Genomic DNA, 24,743 nt, shown 5'->3' with positions numbered 1-24,743 from the left:
AAAAGAAGAGGTGATAAAGCACTGATAAAGATGCTCTTTTCCCAACTTTTTTGAAGCATGTTGTTGGCATCAAATTCAAAATAGGCTTTTTTTTTATTTTTAAAAACAATAAAAATGCCTGTTTCAACATCTGATATGTTGTCTTTTCCTTTAAAAATGTGGTTTACATGATTTGCATAGCACTGTATACAGCATTCCAACTTTTTTTTGGAAATGGGACTGCATATCCAGATACAATCCAGACACGACACACATTTATGCAAGATGTGAACAGCCCCATGATAATATAGTTGTGCCGTATTGCCTAACTGCAGAAAATAATTGTGAGAAATAGGATGATCTTTGCAGTCTGCCTTCTACCTCTGATTCTCGTACACTAACAAACACAGTCAGAGGCGGAGTGAGTCATCTACTGTTATTATAGGTTATTGATATTGTGTGATATATTGATGCATTGTTATTTCACTCCATTAACCAGTATAATAGGCAATTTACTTGATATTAGTGCAGAGGCTTTCAAACACCTGATCGATTCTACAACTGTAGAAAACACAATAGCTTCCCTTTTGCATGAGCACAAGAAGATTTCAACATGCCACTATTGGCGTGGTATTGAAATACAAGCCTTGTGTTGTTTGGTATCTGTGAAATCTGTGGTATCGCCCACTGCTGAGAGGAAAAGCTCAGGTGCTCTTAGTGAAGCCACTTCTCAGACCAATAAACACATGCAGCTTTCTATTAGATGACTGATTTCAGCTCACCACACAGCCTCCTGTGAATAAACAGTCCCTCTGCACCACAGGTAAACAAGTCAGAAAGCCCAGATTAGGTCGAGTCAATGGCTGTGCAGATCTGGAGGTAATTTAGTTTGTCAATATTGTATAATGAGTCATGTTTATATCTTGCTGTTTTATTACAGAGGACGATAAGGCTGTGTACCGAATGCTTTCAACTATGTTAAATTCATATTCTGTATTCATCTGTGTTCCTGTGTTACCGTCATCCAGAGATAAGACATGTACAGTTAATGCACCTTCATGCATGTGCTTCTGATGCAATAGTTAGAAACTGAATTTGTTAGTTTTATTGTTGAAAAACAGAAACTGTTACATGCTGAACCTCATTATCCTAGCAGTCCTATTTAAAAGTGTAGGCCAATAGCATCAGGTATCATTTTAAGCATACAGACACTGCAGCAGGCCAAAGAGAGGTTTACAGGCAGACATGGGGTTAGGAAAACTTTGTATCCCCACACCCCGTCACCTAATGAGAGAACATATATTACATATACATTGCTGTGCAAAAGAGACTACATTTTTATTTTATGTGTACTTACTTATTTATAGCCAGAATTTATGTGTATAGCCAGAAGTTATTTATTTTTCAGGAGACATGTATATATAAAATATATATAAAATCTACCTGAAGAAGGAGAAAGTAAAATAAAATGGAGCTTCTAAAACTGGAGTTCAATGATTGAAAGAAAATTTTATCAAAAAAATACATATTTTTCTCAAATCTATGTGTGCGGCAGTTGTTGGCACCCTTTCATTTAATACACTGTGTAGCCTCCCTTTGAGATTCAGATTCTGAGGTCCATTTTGTGCATTCTTCTCTTCAGCTCATCCCACAGGTTTTCAATGGGGTTTAGGTCAACAGGCTGGGACGGTCATGGCAAAACCGTTATTCTGGGTTGAGTGAACCGGTTTTGGGTTGATTTTGAGTGTGCTCTGGATCACTGTCCTGCTGGAAGATCCAGTCTAGGTCCAGTTTAAGTTTCCTGGCTGAGCCAGTCAGGTTCTATTTTAATATCTGCTGGTACATCCATCCATGGTCTAGCATGGTCTACTTCACCGTGGGGATGAGGTAAATTTCTGCCTGGCTATCTTTGTCTACACCAAACTCGCCTCTGGTATTTGTTGCCAAATAACTCTAATTTGGTCACATCTGCCCACAGAACGCGGTCCCACTGAAAGTTACAGTAATGTGTGATATACTTTAGCCACTTGAGTTTGTTGGTTCTTGACATATTAGACTAATTTGGGAGACCTTCTGACCCCAACACCTAACTAATGTCTTGGGGTCAGTGTAGATATGCATTCTGTTCCTGGCAAATTGATAATTGCTTTAAATTTATTTATTATTGCCCTGAAAATGGAAATGGGCATTTTAAAAACTTTTTAGCTCTTTTCTTGTAGACATTTCCTGATTTGTGCTCATCAACAACCTGTTGTCTCTCATCGTTACAGTATACTGTAAAGAATACATAATTGCAGTATTCTCTGGTCTTTCTCATAGTGATGGATGACTGAGGGAATTTGTGTCACCTCATATTTATGCCCCAGTGAAATAGGAAGTCATTGCTGATCATTTATGTGTTCTAACTGCTAAAGTGAAGTTAAAAACATAAGAATGGAAGTATATTTTTAGATTTCACAAATAAGAATATCTGGGGGTTAGATTTCCAGTTGTGACACACATAGATAAGAGAAAATATTATTTCATTAAAACAGCTTTTTCTTTCAAACATTGTACAAATAAAGTTTATATCAAAAAGATAGAAAATAAATATTTTACAGACTGTTTTGCTCATGTTTACCAGGGATGCCAATATTTGTGGAGGGCCCTGTAAACAATATTAAAGCTTAAAGGAAAAAAATCAAGCTCCACAACAACCAGAGGCACTATGAGTTGGAAAAGATGGGTATCTCTCAAGAAGCCCTCACTGAGAAAAGAGACATCTGAGATGTGGTGTTTTTATAGACGGGTGAGTCCAAGTTTGCAATTGAGATCTCTTGGATTGTGAGATGCAAAAAATGCGACCAGCTTCTAAGACTGAACTTTTTCCCTGCAGATTTTCTTGAAAAACTGGTCGCAATTCTCCTGAAAAGAATGTAAGCTGTGAACAGGCAAAGAGTGGCACATGAAATACTGACAAACATATATATTTTGTTGTTGAGTGTTGATTTCTGTGTAATTTTTTGTTAAATATATTTCCTGCTTTTTTCCTTTAGCTGAAAAATAAAAAGCTTTTACTTAATGGCCTTTTTTACTTGAAATTAAATAAATGAAATGTGGTGTCTGACTGCACACGGCTAAATGTTTTCTGATTTTGAGATGAATCAGTTCTCATATTATTCTTATTTCTAAATTATATTTCCCAATTAAAAGATTATTTTTGCAGCAGTTTAGTAACAACCCTTAGTTACAACCCTGCTTTAAAGTATAGAGATATTCGATTTTTCTGAGATGTTTAGAGTATCAGCTCTAGAGCACATGCTGTAATGATGTTTGTAAGAGTGAAGACTCGGGGCAGATCGTAAAGTTCTGAAATATTCCCGGAGAGCTGGTCAATTTTAGTCTGTGTGGGCTGGAAAGTGCATCTCTCTACATCTCTCCCTTTCGTTCTGACCCACATAGGCAATCTACCACTACTCTTGAGATGTGATGCCTCCTGCCTCTTCTTTGAATGTGAATGGTTAAGCACAATATTGACAAGTTTCACTTCTCCATCTCCTGGGTTGACAGAGTAGGCAAGTTTGACACAGAAAGAAAACAGAAAAGGTGGTGCAGAGAAATCTCATGGTAAGAAGAGAAAGAGAACTGAAAGAGGACACAAAGTTCTGTATTAACTGGCCTTCTGTGAGTTACTGGTGGTGATGATGACAGTGATGGGGAGAGCAAGTGTAGCACAGCATCATGCAGTGAACATAAATTAAGACATGCTTTTATAGTGCTACCTAGAATTCTGAAGTCTTGAGTTTAGGGAATGTAAGGCAGGATTCAAACAGTGCAAAACATGTAAAGGTTATCCTGTTTAGCTGAAATGGCTGAGTAAGGGATGTTTCAGTCATGTTTCAGTGAAAATAGAAACACGACAGGTCCAGCTTGTTTCCAAGGAAAGGTCAAATATGTTGATGTGTGGAAGGAGCAGACTTAACTATTAGCCTAACAGGGACACCAGCTCGCTTGCCGTGCATCTGTTTCTTCACACAATGCTTCCTTCGGTCAGCTGCATTAGACGATACTGTGATCTCACGGCCTGGTCCTCACAACAAGCAGCTTCTCAGCTAATAACATGAACATCTTGTCATGTTTAACAAACCCCAGCAGAGTCTGATGATATTGTAGATATAAGCATGAATTTACGGGGTGCACAAATGAGACCTGTTACTTGAGAAATTTGGACAAGAAGCTGCAGGATGCTTACGCGTGCATCTTTTATCTTATTCACGTTAGTGTCTATATATTGTTTAGTAAAATATTTTAGACTTGCTCCAGTTGTTAAACATTGTAAAGCCAGGTCGCTCTCAGGAGCTGTGAATTCCAGCATGGTACCGTGATAGGATGCCATCTGTGTAACAAGTCCAGTTGTGAAATTGACAGAGCGAGGTCAGCGGATGCTGAGGTGCATATTGCGCAGAGGTCACCAACTTTCTGCAGAGTCAACCTCCAAACTTCATGTGGCCTTCAGATTAGCTCAAGAACAGCATAGAGAGCTTCATGGAATGGGTTTCTATGCCCGAGCAGCTGCATTCAAGCCTTACATCACCAAGCGCCTCACCCTAATAGAACACCTGTGGGATGAAATAGAGAGGAGACTGCGAGCCAGGCCTTCTCGTCCAGCATCAGTGTCTGACCTCACAAATGCACTTCTGGAAGAACGGTCAAAAATACAGACAGATGAGTAAATACTTTTGGCAATATAGTGTGTATGTGTAGATAGATAGATAGATAGATAGATAGATAGATAGATAGATAGATAGATAGATAGAATAAACATTTATTTGCTTAGAATAATGCTAATATTGGAATAAACAGAAATAACAGAATTCTTAGTGATTTTAAGGTATGACAGTTTTTGTTTTTCCATTTCCAGAATGTAAAGCAAATTTCCTACTGTAAAGCAAATGCCTGGTCTGATTTTTCCCCGCTGTGCCTGTGGTGTAGACTCTAGAGTGCTGAAAGATTGATATTGATTCTTTAAGAGTGTAAGTTCTTTATTTTCCTGTAATATTGGGAACAATCCTTTTAGAGTGCAGGTTCTTTATTGTCTGTTGTAATACTGGGTTTGATGCTTTTAGAGTGTGGACTCTTTATTGTCTGTTGTAATATTGGGCTGTAGGAGTGATTTGGAAGCTAGCAGGAACATTTTAATGCTGGGGGACTGAGGTTTACTCCAAATTCAAAATGAACAGTGTGATTCCTGTGGGAGATTTATGTTGTGCATTAATCATGGCACCAGTTTAATAACAGAAGCACAGTTGTTTTTGTTATATGGAACATTAGGCAGCTACTTCAATAAATACTAATTTTGTGTGACATGAGAGATGCTGCAGTGTGACTGCTACAGTTACACGTTGGCCATTCATACATACGGTGTCTGCACTACGAAACACTACAGCGATCTTTAATTGCTTTTACCCAACTTCTACAGCTGTCCATTTTACAAATGAATAAATGACCAAGTCATTTATTTTATTTTACTTACTACTCAGATTATTCATAACAGAGCATTTGGCAGTCTTCTGACTGATATTTTGTTTGATAATCATAAATGAAAGAATTTTTAAACTGAGAATTATTCACATTTGCTTTGGTCACCTGCGCTGCCATCTTGCCAGTTCTTCTTTTTTTCTCATAACACTCTGTTTAGAGTTTTCCTCTGAAAAACCTCCGTTTGCATCAGAAATCAGCACACCCTACCCCTAGGCTTGAATCCGCAAAACGGAGGGCTGAGGGCTAAGTGGTAGGGACAACGGATGAAATGGGATCAGGCCTAACTTTGGCGAAGCAAGGCTCTGGAGCAGGTGTTGTGGGATGGAGGTTGGGGTTTTAGAGCAGACTGTGGCTTCATTTGCGGCCAATGTTGTTAATGTCACCGCAGTGCGGTGTGGGCATTTAACTTTCTTGCTGGACGTTCCACTTCACTCAAGTCTCTGGGCAGCTCCCCAGGTCACACCGTCTGCTCACCATCGCAGTGTGAGGGGACGACCACCCAGCTAGTAAACACACAGCTCAGCAGGCAGATGGGAGAGCAGCAATCGCTGGCCTTCACCCAGACACCAATAAAAAGCCAAATAGCAGTGAGTGATGTGATTTATTGGAGTAAACAGTCCTCCGGTGCAGTGAGGAGCGCGTGGGTGAATTTAGATTAGAATGTAATAAAAGTGCTCAGGCCAGACTCCTTCACTCCTCACGCCTCACTCCTTCACTCTGTCACCTTTCATAAGTGTTCAAGCACTGCAAATTTTCAGCAAGAATCTGAGAGCCGAGGTGGATCTTCATTCACTCTGTCTGAGACTCGGCTGACTGGCTTTCTGTGTTTCTTAATTCTTTCTTTATGCATATTTCTTATTTTTCTTTTAGTTATTTTTTCTTTTTTATTTGTAAATCCTCCCGTTCTTTCTTTCTTTCTTTTGCTTTCTCTATTTCTTACTTTTTAAATTCATTCATTTGTCTTTTTTCTTTTATTTTTCTATCTTGCTTGGTAATTATTTTTCTTTCTTTTTGTGTATTTTCTTCTTTATTTATTTTAATTATTTGTTCTTTTTATTCATTTGTCTTTCTTTTTAAGTCATCTCTTTCTTTCTTTCTTTCTTTTGCTTTCTCTGTTTCTTACTTTTTTACTTTATTTTTCTTTCATGTTTTTTCTTTTATTTATTATTCTTTTTTGCTATTTTTATCATTTCTTAATTTTTAATTCTCTCTCTCTCTCTCTTTCTCCTAGATGAGCTGAGGGAGAATCTGCAGAGGTTTGTTGAGGAGACTAATCAGCGCCATCCTGACTTCATTAAGGTGGTCCGCCACACCAGGCAGGAAGGCCTAATCCGGGCCCGTGTGAGTGGCTGGAGGGCTGCATCCGCACCTGTAGTGGCCCTGTTTGATGCCCATGTGGAGTTTAATGTGGGGTGGTGAGTAGAGATATTTTACTTACCCTGCAGATCAACAGGCCAGTGATTTTTAAGTGTTTCAAAAAAAATTTCACTTCATTCAACTGGACAACAACCAGTATACCACATATTAACTGACTGTAGTATAACTGAAGAAGTTTTTTTCCTGGAATACTTCATTACTTTACAGTGCTGGACTCTCATTCTGTGGGAAAAGGCTTCACCCTGTTCATTAATAACAGCATAAATTTAGACTTTAGCATGTTGTGTTTTTTATTCATCAGTATCGCTGTTCTGCTTCATAAACTTCTTATTCATAAAACGGATAAAAAATCTAAAGAGAACGACTAAGTTCTCTTCAGAGAGAAAGAAGCTGACAGTTTATCGTGTCACTCACTCCTGTCTATAGCTGCCCCAGCTGATCAATTCGATTGCCTTCAGCATTCTAATTAAGGCTGCATTCCTCCGTCAGTTGATATTAAACTGTAATTGAGCACAACAAGGACATGTAGCAGTTTTCACCCCCTCCTCTGTACACACTGAGGCTCCATCATCTGACGTTAGAACCCAAATGCTTTGCTGTCTCTTGGGATTACTGCATGAGCCTCAGCTGTCATCCCCCCTAAAGAGTTTATGTACTTGTTAATTATTTCCCCCTAAACCTGTCAGTGAGATGATAAATACCTCAGAAGGCTTTGGATGGATTCCAAAATGACTCAGCTCCTGAGCTGATGAGGAGAAGGCTGGTGCATTAAATAAGCTCGGAGTGTTTTAATGTGTTTCAAAGTCTGTGTCCCTCTCTAAAACTGTGTGGTCAGATTTTGGTGCTTAACCTTTCAGACCTACATTAAAGAGCCAGTCAAAAGGGCCTAAATCTGTTTATGCTTGTAGCTAAAGGGTCCTGCGACAGTTTAGTATGAGTTGTCAAATTAAGAACAGTGTTGGTCATTTCAGTTGCACTTTTGTGTTTCCCTGGATTTGACTTGGATTGGATCATGTTGGAAGAAGCTGACATCAGGTGATTCCTTTTACCAATCAGAATTAGATTAGATTTTTAGTGAATTATTAATTAATACGCCCCCACCCACAAACCATACAACTGCTTGAATTTTGCTTCTACTTCATTGGAGTGAAAACCTGCAGCGACATCAGGCTTTCATGGATAAGAATGGACACCCTTGATCAAAATGTTCGCCGGGGGATCTTCTAGTCAGCGAGGATTAAGGCTGCATTCAGACAGCAGAGCATATTCTGCCCAAAATGGCATTGCCATGCTGCAGAATGCAGATTCCGCTTGTTCCACTGTACATTGTGGATTTTTACGCCGTAGATTGTAACGGGGAGCGATGAGGCGGACGCATGCGCTGAGATAAGCGAGATTTATTAGGGGCAAATCCAGGGTCCTGGTCAAAACAGTCCAGGTTTATATAGCCAACACAGACAGATCGGGGGACAGACATGACAAAAACTAGAATCAACACAACAAACAGAGACCGAGACATCAAACAAAGACCAGAAAACACAAGGGGCAAACACAGGGCTTAAGTATACAGGGAAAACGAGGGACAGGTGAAAACAATCAGGGGCGGAGTTACAAAACAAAGGGCAGGACTACAGATACCAAAACAAACGTACATGGACTAAACCAAAACACGAACACATGGACAGGACTGGGAGGGGCCAATCGTGACACAGATCCTCAACCAGCTTGAAAAATGTTTAACTTAAGTGGAAAAACTCTGCTCATCATCAGTCATTTTTCATAAGGTGACCAATCAAAAAGCAAGGTGGGTAAAATTAAACTGGAGAGTGAACACAGGGCTGTACAGTAAGAGATTTGCTGTGTAATAATATAAATATTCAGCTCAAAATATTAATTCACTGGCATATAATAACAGTCTGACGATGAGTACCCCTGATGACGAGTATCCCTCACCACCGTAGCTTGGTGAGTAGTTTAATGTATAAACACAATATTGCATCACTTTACTTGATTGTAACAATCAAGGCACTTGCTTACCTTGATAGTGTGTAAATGGGCTGAGAAGTGTAGATGTTGGAGGAAGTTAGTCCCTGCATTAAGCCTGAAGTCTCTTTAGTTGAGCCTGACTTAATACCAGTGAGTATTCTATCTAGTATTATTAGTAGGAATGCAGCATTATGGGAACTGGCTACACAGCTGGGTTAGTAGCGCACCAACTCTTTAACCTTCTGCTCCTACGGAATACAGTATGTACATCATGCATCAGTTTAAAATATCTGGAAAATGTAAACATCTGTCCAATCATCTTTCAAGCAAATATCTGCCAATACCAGTATGATTCCGATGTCTTTGTGCATCCGTAATTTTGTCCGTTGTTGACTAAAAAAAGTCCTTAAGTGCTTAAAATTACTGTAATGTGTGACATTAAAAAGAAAAATCTATGTCAGCTGCACCTACTTTTAGAAAGCTCAGCACAAGTTCAAACAAGTGGAGAGCAAGTTGTTGATAGACATTCTGCTATCACTGGATGCCTGATACTGCCAGACAAAGAGTGCAAGTGAATTCATTTCTATCTGCATATGTAATAGGGTTTGCCTGATGTATTAGCCAAATTCCTGCTTACAGTAGTCACTCACATGTCACTCCAGGTTGAACTTAACTGTACCTTCATTATCCACCATCTCATAGATTCAAATTCCGACTCCTGCCGGAATATCTCCAGCAAAAAAAAGCTGGAGGTTCCTTACGTTGCCTTGACACAGTCAGGCACCATGCATTCTGGAGCACATGCATTCCTGATATGGCAGAGAAGTGGAGGCTTTCCAACTTTTAATTCCATTTGAATCGGATTGAATGATTTATTTTTTTATCAAATCTGACTTTAGTTTAATTCTCACTTTAGTCAGTTTTAGACCTTTTTATAATAATAGTGATAATAATAATATAATAATAATAATAATCATTTATGTAGTACATTTCATGCCAGTGGCAGCTCAAAGTGCTTTATAGACAGGTGATGAAGCTTTACAGTAATTCAAGAAATTATGAGTATTAATTTAATATTATACAAGAAAATGCCAAAGATTAAATTAAAAAGATAAACACCAAGAGATGCAGAGTTTTAATTAAACGTTAAGTTAAAGAAATGTGTTTTTAAGTGTTTCCTAAAAGTTTGACTGGAATGATGTCAAGCTTTAGGGTAATTAACATCACATTATAGCTAAATCTAGAGATTCAGCACAATATCAACTAAAGAGAGATCATTTCAATCCAGGGATCTCAATTTACTGGCCCGAGGGCCACATTTGCTCCACAAAACAGCTTTAAAGGCCCCTCACATGTTTCAGATTCGTCCTTAAATATCTGCAAATCAGTTTTTATGTGTTTGCATAGCTTTCTGACAGGCTGCTGAACAGGAACACACATTTTCTTTTTTTACATGACTGATTACATGCCCGTAACCTGGCAACAGGTCCAGATACGACAAACAACAAAAAATAACCTATTTGCAGTTCATCTACAAAAAAAGGCAGGGCATGCACATCCGCTGGCTTGCCTTTGACAGCAAAAACTAGTTTGTCCTTGTAACATTGGAGTCATGAAGACAGGATGCTGAGTTTCTTTTATTAAGTCCCTCCTCAGGGTCATTTGCCCTTAGCAGAGGGCCATGCTGAGTAGGGACAATACACATTGAAAATTCATATTCACAAAAGATTAACTGAGAGAAGATATACTGCAAGCTGGAAAACCGGACTTAGAAAAACAGAGTTTTCCACAAGCAATTAAAATCAAGAGGAAGTATTTTTATGAAACACAGTCAACCAACACAGGTGATTGCCATATGTCAAAGGCAATTGGTGATGATGTAGGGGTTGGTGCTGGGCCAGAACAGAGCAGGCAAAACAGGCCCGGAGTGGAGCTGACCTGGAGCAGAGCCATTGTGGAGAGCACCCATTAAAGGTCAAATGTGATGGTTCTTGACAAGATGTCTTTTTCAATCTTTTTCTGAAGAGGAATACTAAGATGTGCTTAAATGACTAGGTAACCCCCAGTTTGAGATGCCTGCCTTATTTTAATCATTTTTATTTGTATTATTATATTAATGATACTGTGCAGTAGTTTCAGGTTTCAAATGTATTTGTCATTTGCACAACATGTCAGGACATTTGTGTATTGAAATGCTTGTGGTGAGGGACAGTAGGTATGTAAAATATTGTGCTTGACCTAATTCTTCCCAAATAGATTATAAACCTTTAAGGTTTTTACTAATAGAGGTATTAAATTCTAAGACAGTACCAAAAGACCAGGTTGAAAGAAGTCACTGGCTGTTATTCTTCAATATTGCATACAGTTAAATCTGCTTGAAAAAATTTATTTTGTTTTGTTATTCATCAGTTTTATCTTTGGCGTGTCTGTACAGTCATACTATATTCAAAGTGAGTCTAAATTGGAGCATGATAGATTTAACAGACTGAAAAAAGTGCTTAATTTACAAGTAACTGACCAAAAGCATTATCAATATTATCTTTAATAGTAGTAACGGAACAAAAATAGAAAATAACAGTGGGCGTCATTCACCACTGTCTTCCTAAGCTTTTAATTTGTTCTTGAAAAAGGTCCTAAGAATAGGTCTACGTCGAATTCATGACATGAAACTGTAAAATTGTTCACACCTTTGTGCTCTAACATGTTTTTACCTAAGAATAAATTCCAAATAAGAAGATAATGGTGAATGTCAATATCTGTATACATGGGTTTTAGGAAGAAATTTCTTCTTGGTATGTGATATGATGTCAATGAGGTGTGTAAACTGTTAGGCTGGCGCTTGATTTCACGCACTGACGCTAATTCATCATTCCTGCTTGTTTTCGCATCACATGAAGGCTTCAAGAATCAGACGCAGAGCAGTTTGTCAAGCCTGCACTCTTTTTTCACCTGACTTTGATGAATAAGTACCAGTATGTTTATTAAACTAATTTAGAACAGCCCACCAAGCAGAAATATCCAGATGACACCAATGCACAAAAATATGCCATGGTTAATTTTTCTAAGCCATTTTGCAACATTCTTTATCCCTCAGGATTAAACAGGCTGTTTACCTTGATTGATGTATGCAAATCAACTCTGTTCTGATAGGCTGTCTTCTACTGTGCCTTGCTGTCAGGGCTGAAACATTCCTTGTAAGTTCTGTCTGAGTGGGCGGAGCTAAAATACTGCTGGTACATATATGTTTTTGGTGACATCACAAAAACAATGAGCTCAGACTGGGGTTTTTTGTATAATTTCCATATTTGGACTTGATGCATTGGGGAGTGAATAGAATGTTTTGAAACAACAGTGTTTACATATTACATTAAACTCTTTCAGAAAAATGGAAGAAATTCTATTTTCAGTGATATAGGCCCTTTAGAATTAAAGCCATAGCCATATTTGAGGTTGTGTGATGTAATGCTGTGGAAATTGTGTTATATTAAAAAGCACAGAATTTGATTTTTAAATTTATGCAGCAACTCAGTCACTTGTTTGTGTGTGTTGGTGTTTTGAAGGGCTGAGCCGATCCTGCACAGGATCCAGGAGGACCGGACGCGGGTCATCTCGCCTTCCTTCGACAACATCAAATTCGACACATTTGAGGTGGAGGAGTATCCTCTGTCAGCGCAAGGATTTGACTGGGAGCTGTGGTGTCGATACCTAAATCCACCCAAATCCTGGTGGACCCAGAAGAACCACACTGCACCCATCAGGTGGGACAGGAATACCACTAGCAGAGCTAAAATAGAGAGCGAAACTAACCCACAACACATACAGTTTAGGCCATGGCTGGCATGGCAACAAAAACAGTCCTAAAAAAGAATGATATTTAAGAAATGAGGAGTTGATGGAAGCAAAATGATAAGCCAATGTGATAATTTCACTTGAAATAAGTAAAAAATATGTAGGTTCAGTGAGCTTCCGTGCAGAGCACTAGGTGAGATAATTAATCTCTTGAGAAACACTGTTGGATTCATGCCTGTGATTCAAAATAGTTACTGACTGTAGTGTTTCTATGCTGAAAAAAAGTAATGAGTTGAGTTTACTTGCTTTTGGCTGTTTATTCATGTGGAATGATGTAGATGTTCGAATCAGGTCATTCCTGTTTTTCCCAGAATATCCTGAGAACTTGTCCTTGAATTTGGTTGCTACAGTTTTGCATTCAGTAAATCTGCGGCAAATTTCACTGTTATTTTTGTTTGATTTAAAAACGTCCACTCATGTGACACTTTATAAGAAACCTCTCATCTGTAGCTCTGTCTTGTTAGTGTATATTTGCAGCCCATCCTTTTATATACAGTTTCTATGAGCCTTCCAGTAGTTCATGATTGATTCGTTTCTGACCACAAAGTTGCCCTTGGTTGGATGTTTTTGAGTGGTGGGCCTCTCTCATCCAGGTCTGCTTGATTAATCATATTCTTTTCATTATCATGATATATGTTTGTATGATAAGCACATTGTTAAAGGCTTAATGTGACTCCAAATACTCTGTCCTGAATTATTAACCTGTAAAAATACTTCGAACATGATGTCGTTCTCGCTTCCAAAGAAAGAAAGTATATAAAATGCATGAAGCAGTAATGGCTATTGTCACAATAAACGTGCGTAAGCTACTATATGCAGATTTTCAAGGAATCAAATGTATATATTTTTTATTATGCAATAAAAGGTGGTGTTTCTGATAAAATAGCCAGTGAGTGGACATTAAAAGTTGGTGTTTTTGATAAAGTGGTCAGTGAATGGAAGTAAAAGTTGGTGTTTCTGATGAAGTGATGAAATGGTCAGTGAGTAGAAGTAAAAAATGGGTGATTCTGATAAAGTGGTCAGTGAGTTGAAATCAAAGTTGGTGTTTCTGATAAAGTGGCCAGAGAGGAGAAAAAAACTGGTGTTTCTGATAAAGTGGCCAAGGAGGTGTTCCTGATAAAGCGGTCAGTGAGTGGATGTAAAAGTTGGTGTTTCTGATGAAGTGGTGAAGTGGTCAGTGAATAGAAGTAAAAAAATGGGTGATTCTGATAAAGTGGTCAGTGAGTGGAAATCAAAGTGGGTGTTTCTGATAAAGTGGCCAGAGAGGAGAAAAAATGGGTCTTTCTGATAAAGTGGCCAAGCAAGTGTTTTTAAAAAAAGTGGTCAGTGAGTGGATGTAAAAGTTGTGGTTTCTGATAAGGTGACCGGTAAGTGGATGTAAAAGGTGATGTTTCTGATGAAGTGGCCAGTGAGTGGATGGTTTGTAATAAAGTGGACAGTTAGTTTATGCAGTATCAGTATCACTATTAACACTCAGTAGTTGGAGAGATTTGATCTGCTTAGTGATGTTTGAATGTGAAAACTGAGCCATTACTCAGAGAGACATTCAGAAGTGCTGTAATTGAGTTTGGTTAAAAGGTAGCCTGAGTGCTCTTTGTTTTTGTTGTACCTGTGCATTATTAATGAAGCAGGTCCTGCAATCTTCCTGTGTTGTAACTCGGAGATGTCATAGACACAGCATGTACCTGAAGTTCACCCGGGGAAAAGCTGATGAATCATCATCTGCCTGTGTTCCTACTTTTAACAGGAGCCCAGCCCTGATTGGCTGCTTTGTGGTGGACCGAGAGTACTTCCAGGAGATTGGTCTGCTGGATGAAGGCATGGAGGTCTATGGAGGAGAGAACGTGGAGCTGGGAATCAGGGTAGAAGATACTTACCTTTGCATATAATCACTGTAATAGTAGAAAACACGTTTTTATTTTTGCTACTCTAATTTAAAAAATTCAGCTTCTCCTTGCATTGTGTGAACATTTCATGATTGGTGAATCAATAGAAATGGTCCGAATAGACAGTAAGATTTATAATAAAATACATGAAAGAGTAACACTTTACTGAAGGGCAGTATTCATAACAATCCATGACACCTACATAAGCCTTTCATGACAACTGGCATAAACCTATACTGCCATTTAGAAAAGCTTATTCCAAGAAGTGTGAGCTGTCATAACACTTACTGAAGTGAAATGACATCAGAGGGCAAAAAGGAGCCTTCATGCCAACAGATGCTTGTTGAAATAGGATTTTCTAGAAGTTTAGTTTATGTAGGTTTATGCTAATTGTCATGAAAGGCATTTGTAGGTATGTAGATAAGTTACTATTTCAAAAATGCAAAGTTTTATTTCCGACAGTATCAAAATCTAGAAGGCACACAGAGTTGCATGTGTGTGAGGTGATGAAATCACACTGTTGGCTAAGCAGTGAAGTGCAGATGCATATGGATGGGCTCGGGACACTGTGTAGCGCTCTTTGATTAAAGAGGATGAAAGTCAGACTCCTCTCTGCTGCATCAGATGAGTCACACCTAGCTGTGTGTGTGTGTGTGTGCATGTGGGTTTGCTTATTTGTTTTTGTATGTTTGTAGGGCAAAAATATCCCAACTTTGTGGGAAAATCAGAGAGAAACTGAGGGAACCAACTGGACCAACACAATGCTCTGTAATGACTTTGTAAAGTGCTTTTTTACAAAAGATCCATGTCTCGTTTTTTTTCCAAACTGACAAAGCAAAACTTTTTAAACTGAGGTTAATGTAAGGGTTGAAAATATAAGGCTGGAAAATTTTTATTACATATGGATACTTGGATGTATATAATACATATGGGACATAATATTATTACATATAGGTACTTACACATATAATGAAAATGAGCACTTCTGCAAAATAAAGAAAAAGTAAAGCGAAGACGTCAGAATATTGCATCAAACATGCTTTAATGCTAGCAAACCAAAAGTTGTATCCTTTTGCTGTACAGATGGAGCCATAAAATAGGTTCTGCTCCGCCTTTCTAAAATTCAGTCAATCTTTAAAGCGTTTCACAGCCCATCTTGTTTTATATGTGCTGAAGACACTGTATAAAAACAAACTTGTGTGTGTGTGTGTGCGTGTGTGTGTGTGTGTGTGTGTGTGTGTGTGTGGGGATATGGGTGTGTGTGTGTGTGTGTGTGTGTGTGTGTGTGTGTGTTTGCCAAAGGAACAACAGTGTTACAATATCCGACTGCAGCTCACTAACTCCAGCCTCCAGGACTTACATTCATAAGGAGCCACAACAAGTCTATTTCACTGTGTCCTACTGACACCATAATTACCAAACACAGTCAGTATAGACTGCCAAAGATAACCCTCTCACACACACACACACACACACACACATCTTCGTTCTGATTTAGCCCAAAGAATTGCCATCTGGTCACAGCAGGCCTTCACTGCTGTTCTACCATTGTCTCCTTTGTATTGTAGTTCCACAGATTGCTGTCCAGTAATGAGACCAAGGCACATTTTCTGCAGCCTTTTTATAGTCCAGTAAATGTTAGATTAACCCATTACTTCCTCAGTAGTATACCTTTTATAAAACCTTTCATTTTATTTAAGTGATGCAGTTTCTTTATATGTAATTATGTAATTAATTAGTCAGTTAACTAGTTAATTGTGGATGAATTACATTTACATTTGACCTACATTCTGTTTTGAATGTTCTGGTTCTGAGTCAGTTTTTCCAAAAAAAAGTAAATGATGTTTTTTCTTGAATAATAATTTACATATTAAATTGGTCATTGGTAACAGAACAGTTGAGAAACAGACAACTCAATTACAACACACATTTACATAATATAAACAACATTGTCAGCCATTACACTCTGCTTCTAAAAACTAGATTTTTTGGATTGTGTATTCCAGTTATTTCATTAACTTTTTCATTTTGTTTACTCTGCGACTCATAGAGCCATGTCTCAGCCACACACTTCATTACACAGCAATGCCTAATGCAGTTACTTCACTTCATATAGGGCTGAACTATTTAGGGAAATATCTAGTTGTGATTTTCCTGACTCATAATGCGATTAATATTGTGATTATTCTCTATAAATTAAGGCTCAGGGTTTTTTTTTTGCCAGGAAGACCAGAATGTCCACTTTTTCTAGCTTGAGGTATGACACCTGAATGTAGTGTGCCAGACTGCCAGTAGGTTGTGGTTGTGATGTCACAACACATGGAGGTTTGGCTGCCTCTGATTGGTCTAACTCATCTACAGGCAGTTCACAAGCTCTGTGTTATTAGGTTACATTAAATCTGAAGACAACATGTTGATAATATAGGCTATGATAATAAAAAAAATTACAGCTCTTGCGATGAAAAAAAATGCATTCTCTTAAATTCCTATATGAATATGATTGATCTTTCAGCCCTACTTTATATGTAGCTATTCTTTATTCAATTAACCCTGCAAGCATACTTACTAATTTTGCTGGCAGTACTGTGGGGTTTCTAATGTTTTGTTAGTACCAGGCTAATAGTGGTGCATGTAAGCATTTAAGGACAGCTGTTAAAACACACTCAGTTGGTGCTTGAGTGAACATTCAGGCAACATATGGTGCAGTTTTACAGTGATTATGTAAGCTCACACATCAACACACAAGTTATTTTATAGAAATTGGAGAAATAAACATCTTTTGAGGTTGTCACTGTTTTGACAGCCAGTCTGAAAAATGTATCCTTCCATAACATCAGTAGACCAGTTTTGTTTTACATTGGACAATGTGGAAAAGAAGGTAAAATGTAAAATCTATAATAATGTTAATGTCTGTATATCCAGAGTAGAAGCAATAGCCTCAATGTTGCAATTTGCTGGTCGTGCTGTGTTGCTTTTGCTCAGTAGGCACAGATTTGGATGCTTCTCTTGAGTGGTACGCCACTGAAATCATCTACACAATAGCCTCTGGTGATGTTTTTTGTGTTTGTAAAAACTGAAAACTCGACTGCAGAAGCAAAACTGTAGCAGAAATGTTCAACTTTGTCATTGGCTATCAAGACATCATTGTTGTCCATTTACACTAGGGCTGTCAAAGGATTATGTATGGAAATATTTCTCCATTTGATTGCATTGTGCATTGCGTTATAGTAATATAAGTGGACAAAATATGCTTCATCAGAATCTGTAATTCTGTAACACTGAATGCAGGATTCACATGAACCTGAGCATGGAAATCATGTGATTTCCATTGAGTCATACAGTCCTGGAGTCATAGCAACAGCATGTGAGCAGCTTCAGTGTGGAACTGCAAATGATTTGAAGAGTCAAACTAGGTTGAAACAGTGTTGAAAAAATCAGTGGCATATACCATTTTTGTGTTATTAACTTTGTAATTATTGGGAATTGTACTAGGTCTCATGCAGGTAAATTACCTTATAATCTTACTACCATTTCTACTCCAGCTTTTGTTCACACTCAAAGGTGAATTCCACCAATTTTGAGACGTAAACAAAGTCATTCAGAGTGGTTTGGTGTGAAGTTCACAGTGGTGGTGATAGAAACCAGATGCCCGCCTCTAAAAGCTCCCTCACAAAACTCTATTACATGAAGTAGTCAGATATATGCTCTCTGATGTCTGAAGTGTTGTTTTTTGATAGTTTTTGTCTTGAAATGTTTTTTAATCTATTAATTGAAGTCTATTTGTGACAGAAGAGCACATGCAGGGTGTTGTTAGGCAAAATAACCCCCAAAGATAATTTATTTTTTCAGATTTTTTACCATCATCAACATTAAATATAAAATCTTAAAAGACATGTGGGTTCATTGGTGGTTTTGGATAGTAAATAATTTGGCTATGTCTGTGTTGTAGACATTGTGATCTCTGGTTCCCATCACCACTGTAAAGAAATCTGAGTCTACGTTTTACTGCAAATTAAGTGTTTCACATCAAACCAAACTGACTTTGCTTACACCTCAGACATATCATCATGTAGTGGAAGGTGGAATTCCCTTTTTGTGAGTTTAGATCATGCCTTCGACATGGTGATGAGGGAATATTGACTGAGGAAGGTGGGGAGAATTCTGAGATCTGGGGCTGGAGTTCTGGGCAGCTTCTACCTGTAGCTAGAAGGCCAGATCCCCCCTCATAGCAGTAGTAGAACTGATGCAGGACCAAGGAACAGGGAGGAGATGGAGTGGAGGAGGATGGGAATTTATAAGGCATTAGACTGAAAGAAGGAGGGGTTTCAGCCATGCTCCTCCCCCAGAACTTCAGTAATAACGTAACTACATTTAACCCCTTTCCCATTTATTTATCATGAATTTCCAGGCAATTGTCCCAACTCAGCACTGAGGGTTTGAAAGGATATGTAGCTTTCAAGACACCCTTTCTGAAGAAAGAAGTAGACAAAAAAAGAAGAAATAGAATAAAGAAGCTGCTAGGGTTCTCAGAACAATAGACTGACCACATCAGAGTCCAGACCTCAACATCACTGAATATGTTTGGTATTACTTGCTTGGTTAGACGCAGAAAGTGCAAAATCAACTAATAAGACTGAAATTTGGTGGTGTGGAAAAATGTCTCTGCAGGTTTCTTTAAAAAACTGAAAGCAAGCTTCAGGGGCATGTGTGGAATCAACTCTTGGAATCGACACACTTGGAATTGGAATTTGAGTCTACTCTAGAATCTCTAGAATTGGGGGCTCCCGATTGGCGCTACTGTCTATGCATTAGCCATATCGTTAGGAGATTGTGAGTTCGATCCCAGGTGATGCTACAGCCATCCGCTGCCAGAAATACAAGAGAGCACAATTGGCCTCACTCTCTGGGTTGGTAGGATGACCGACACCCCTTCCCCCATCACCCAGCGTAGTGTTAGTCAGCACAGGCAACTGTTAGCTGACCTAACAGAATTGGTGGTTTCCATTCTCCTCCAAGTGTGTCCAGTCCAATGACTTTGAGTTAGCAGCAGGTCAAAAAGATGCGGTGGTGCTTCACAGGTCTCAGAGGAAGTCTGTGCTAGCTTTGCCCTCCTGGCACTGGTGGTATCGTGTGACTGGGAGAGTCCTAACTAGTAACCAAATGTGGACTAACTATATGACAAAATCAGGCAGAAAAACACAAGCAAAAAAAAGAATTTCTGGAATTGAACAGCTCTGCTATCTACTGAACTAGAGAGCTCTCACTTATGTGTGGAGTGTGAACAGAGGAAGAGGTGGTCTCTTTAGCGATGGCAGGCTGCGTCTGTGTTAAGGGTTTTAGTGCAGTGAGAGTCTAATGACCCTCAGCAGCTGCGCTTCCAGCTGTTTCTGCTGCCTTCATCTAAAGCTTCTCCACTTGGGGCTCTTTCCTGCTGTCCTGAAAGGAGACGTGCCTCTGACACCCCACCTCCTCCTTATCTGATGCAGTCTAACGGAGGGCCGTTTGCTCCAGCCCCTGCAGTCTGGCCCAGGAGGCTTTGCTTTGTAGTGAAACCCAGTGGAAATGAAAGCTGTCTTGCTATAGAATACTAAAATAAAAATAAAGCCTTATTGATGCATTATCAGTCTTATCCTCTGGCATTAACCGTCTGTCAGCTGCCGGCATATGAAGGCTAAATTGATAACTGACTTTATAAAGACATGCTCATATCAGCATATTGTCTCTGCCAGAACCGCAATCTGAACCGCATATCTCTTTTTCATTTCAGTTTTTATTTTTTTACACTGTTTGGAAACATCAGCTGGCTTTACACTGTGAGAACACTTCATGATGAATGGATTAATATCTTGTGACATCATTGTACATTAAAGTTGATTAAATATAGTTTGTGCTTCTATTAATTTGCCGTTTTGGAGATAAGTCATTTATTTTTTTAAATAGATACACTATATTGCTCAAAGTATTCACTCCACCTTCTCATGCATATGAACTTGAGTGGCATCTCATTTTTAATCCATAAATAATTTTGTGCACTGGTGCGCAGTAATGTTGGAACAAAGAAGCTGTTCCCACAAAGTTGGGAGCACGAAACTGTCCAAAATCTCTTGGTCTTGATGTAAATTAAAGATTCCCAAAATTAAAATATCTTGTATTATGCAGGATAAAACATAAATAAAGTACAATATGGCCTGGCATATTGGAACAAGTGCCTTAAAAAAAGTTTCCTTAGTAGGGCATAAGAGGGAAGAAAAACACTTTTTAGGAGGCGAGTGAACTTATGAACTTCTCAAGGCCGAACGGCCAAGATGGAAAAACACTAGCAATCGTGCTAGGGTGTGCTAGGATGTGCCTTGTACAATGTCTTTTTTTAAAAAATGATACAGATCGGACTTGGAGATAATGGTTTCCACATGGTTCCATAATTGGACATAATGATTCCATAAGTTAGACGTATGGGCATCAATTTGGATATAATGGTGATGTAATGAGATTAGGAGATAACAAAAAAGGGGTGGGGTGACACCACCCCATCCTTACTGAGGGTATTAATTATGTGTACAAACCCTGTACCTGTGTGAGTGTTGACTGAAGGCCTTTGGGAAGCATTCTCCATGCTCAAGAAGAATAAATGACCTGCACTTCTGAAATCCGAAGTGTCTTCTTGTATTTTTTAGTTCGTTTGATTCTTTTATTTTCCTTCAACAAACCGTTATATTCATCTTATTTTACCAACCATAAATAATACCTAGGCTTAGTAGTCGAACAAATGTCAAGCGACGACACTCTGCTGAAGCATTAAGATTTCCTTTCACTGGAACTAAGGGGCCAGGCCCAACTCCTGAAAAACAACCCCACACCATAATCCCCCCTCCACCAAACTTTACATTTGGCACAATGAAGTCAGACTACTGTTCTCCTTGCAACCGCCAAACCCAGACTCATCCATCCGATTGCCAGATGGAGAAGTGTGATTTGTCTCTCCAGAGAACACGTCTCCACTGGTCTAGAGTCCAGTGGCGGCGCTTTACACCACTGCATTCAACACTTTGCACTGTGCTTGATGATGTAAGGCTTGGATGCAGCTACTCGGCCATGGAAACTCATTCCATGAAGCTCTATACGCTGTTCTTCAGCTGATCTGAAGGCCACGTGAAGTTTGGAGATCTGTAGTGATTGACTCTGCAGAAAGTTAGTGACCTCTGTGCACTATGCACCTCAGCATCCACTGACCCCATGTTGTCATTTTACATGGCCTACCACTTTGTGGCTGAGTTGCTGTCGTTCCCAATCACTTTCACTTTGTTATAAAACCACTGACAGTTGACTGTGGAATATTTAGTAGCGAGGAAAATTCATGACTGGACTTGTTACACAGGTGGTGTCTGATCACGGTACCATGCTGGAATTCACTGAGCTCCTGAGAGCGACCCATTCTTTCACAAATGTTTGTAGAAGCTGTCTGCAGGCCTAGGTGCTTGGTTTTATACACCTGTGGCCATGGAAGTGATTGGAACACCTGAAATCAATGTTTTGGATGGCTGAGTGAAAACTTTTGGCAATACAGTGTATTTGTGAGGAGACTAAATATGTGATAATCCACTTGCATAAGGAATGTGTAAGTCATGTGGAAGGCTCCTAACAGCCACCCGCAAGACCTGGTAGACACCAAAACTGTCCCCATCAGATAAGCAGCACTTAAAGCTTTCTTTTTGAGAGAGAGGAGAAAATCAAGCTGCTTCTGCTGCTGAAAACATCCACAGGTGTTTCTGTCCATCCTTCTACTCTGAGAAGACAACTCGACACTAGGGGTCTGAAAGGATATGTGCTTTTCCATTTTTCCGTCTCTTATACTAATGATCAAACCTTATTCTTTGCATGTATTGCTCTTCAGTTATTGTTTTGCTGTCCAGTGTTGGTCAGAAGAGGATGGGTCCCCTTTTGAGTCTTGGTTCCTCACATGGTTTCTTCCACTTGCTCTGGGGTTTTTCTTGCCACTGTTGCCATTGGCTCAGTCATGGGGGCTTGGGCTCTAATATTTCTGTAAAGCTGTTTTGTGACAGCGCCTGTTGTAAAAAGCACTGTATAAATAAACTTTGACTTGCCTCAACTCAATGTTAGCGCATTGAAGTCACCCCGCTGCCGCCAGCCGTGTGTTGGATTGTGATTAATTGTGTAACTCCTACATATTATTCTGTCTGATTCTGTTTATCAGCGGAGTCATTCTGTCAGGCATCTTAGAATGTTCTGTACTTTTCCTGTGCTTCTCTGTCATGGGTACACAATCTTGAAACTTGGAGCAAGAAGATTCTTTGGGCTAGTTAAGGGGGATAGCACGCTATAATTTTTGTTTGCTTCCGCTCGCTTTAAGAAAAGAAAAATAGAGTTGTATTTAAAAGTTGATTTAAAGCCATTCTTTGTAGTTATGCGCAGGTGGGCCTTGGGTTGGGAAAGGTTGAGAACCCCTAATATAGGTCTGATTTAATTTGGCATACCTGTACAACAATGCTAGCTGGCACAGATAGATAAGATAGCTAGATAGCTAGATAGCTGGGTCCAGTAAAGTATAGGCTTTAATGTGAAAGCTGTCATGCTCTTTCACAGGAAAATTAAATAATGTTCTAAATAGATATAAACGTCTAAAATCACTACAACTCCTGCACAGTCCAAACACAAATCTGAATCACGCCAATCAGAGGCACAAACAACAATCAAATCTGGATGTAGTCGCGGTTCATAAAATATTAATAAAATGTTAGTCTACTCTCATTGAGAAAAAAATGATGTTGTGGTGAATGCTGCTGTAATATAAAGTGGAGTTTATTTAACAAAAACTGTACATTATACACACTTTTACGCAAACCGCTCACTTTACCTACACTGGAATAACCCAGCTAGCTCCCCAGCCTGTTAAAACCCCAACAACTTGTAATTATTCAGCTGTGCAATTACTACAAAGTCTGTACATTTTCTGTGGTTACTCTGCAGAATCCCAAACAGTCCTTTATTTTTGGGCTATGAAGCAGATTAGCAGATTACAACGGGATCAAAGCAACTCCAACAGCTGCAGGAATTGTATGCAAATGTGAGTTTTTTATGGAATGCTACAGGAGAACAGACGTTTCATTCATGGCTCATCAACATTGTTGTCAGTAATTATGCAAATGAAGCAGTCTGACAGCGAATCAGAGCGCTGCACATCTGTCTCCTCCCTCTTTACTATTTGCATAATGAATGGTTGTATTGTGTTGTGTTTGGACCTAGTGCTTGTTTCTCGCTCTTGGGGCTGCTAACCCCACACAGCCATGTGTTGCCTGCTCATGCAGATATGATGAATATCTCACATGACTGTTATTCACCAGTGTGGTCGCTTTCACTGGATTTCTTGCCTCCATATGAGTTTAACCCTCTGAAATCATGTCATTACTCTCTTTGTTGTATTGTTCGCATGTTACATAATGCATAATGAGTTACGCAACATTTACATTCAGTTTACGTAGAACCAGTTGAACCAGGGGTGTCAAGCTCAACCAGTAAAAGGGCCTTATTAAAAAATCTCATCAAATATGTGGGCCGGAAAAAAAATCATTTTTAATTAATTAAAATTTTAGAAACTTCACCAGTAAAATACAGATAAGTGTGGTAGACCTTGAAGTATTACATGGGCACTTGAAATATTGAAATTTAAACACCCCCAGGAGCTCAGGCTTTTAAACCTACCTGTTTGCTTGAACTAGACACCTGGCATGCTTTCTTTGCTGCATTAAGACTTGAGCTTAATGTCTGAGCTGCTGAGCTGACCTTAAGTGTTTATATTGTTTAAACTGCAGCTGAAATGCATTTTGGTGATATGACTGATGTGGAACTGTGTAGAAGTGTGTAGAATTGAGGTGTAACCACTCTCCCATAGATTGTTGCTGGGGGAGGAGGGTCAGAGCACATTACATAGCAGTGCATGCTGGGGACTGTAGTGCAACACATTGTGAATCGAGCTAATGTCAATAGAAAATTAAAATACTGTGGGCTGGATAGGATTGTGTGACAGAAAGAAATGGCCAGCGAGATAGAGGAAGAGAGATGAGGGAGAAAAGTTGAGAGATGGTGTGAGTGTGTGTGTGTGTGTGTGTGTGTGAGAGAGAGAGAGAGAGA

The 24,743-nt window shown here is 39.1% G+C and overlaps 1 protein-coding gene across 1 annotated transcript in view; it reads left to right on the top strand.

Annotated features, from left to right (window-relative positions):
• Positions 1 to 24,743, top strand: part of galnt18a (UDP-N-acetyl-alpha-D-galactosamine:polypeptide N-acetylgalactosaminyltransferase 18a) — a 123,968-nt gene that overhangs the window by 65,264 nt on the left and 33,961 nt on the right. Inside the window, exons 4-6 of the mRNA XM_017717674.2 lie at positions 6,731 to 6,914; positions 12,423 to 12,620; positions 14,459 to 14,573. Coding sequence (XP_017573163.1) covers positions 6,731 to 6,914; positions 12,423 to 12,620; positions 14,459 to 14,573 — 497 coding nt within the window. The remainder of the gene's footprint in view (positions 1 to 6,730; positions 6,915 to 12,422; positions 12,621 to 14,458; positions 14,574 to 24,743) is intronic.

This window comes from Pygocentrus nattereri, chromosome 8 (assembly GCF_015220715.1).
Source record: "Pygocentrus nattereri isolate fPygNat1 chromosome 8, fPygNat1.pri, whole genome shotgun sequence".
Taxonomy (NCBI): Eukaryota; Metazoa; Chordata; class Actinopteri; order Characiformes; family Serrasalmidae; genus Pygocentrus; species Pygocentrus nattereri.
This window is presented reverse-complemented; position numbering and strand designations above follow the sequence as displayed.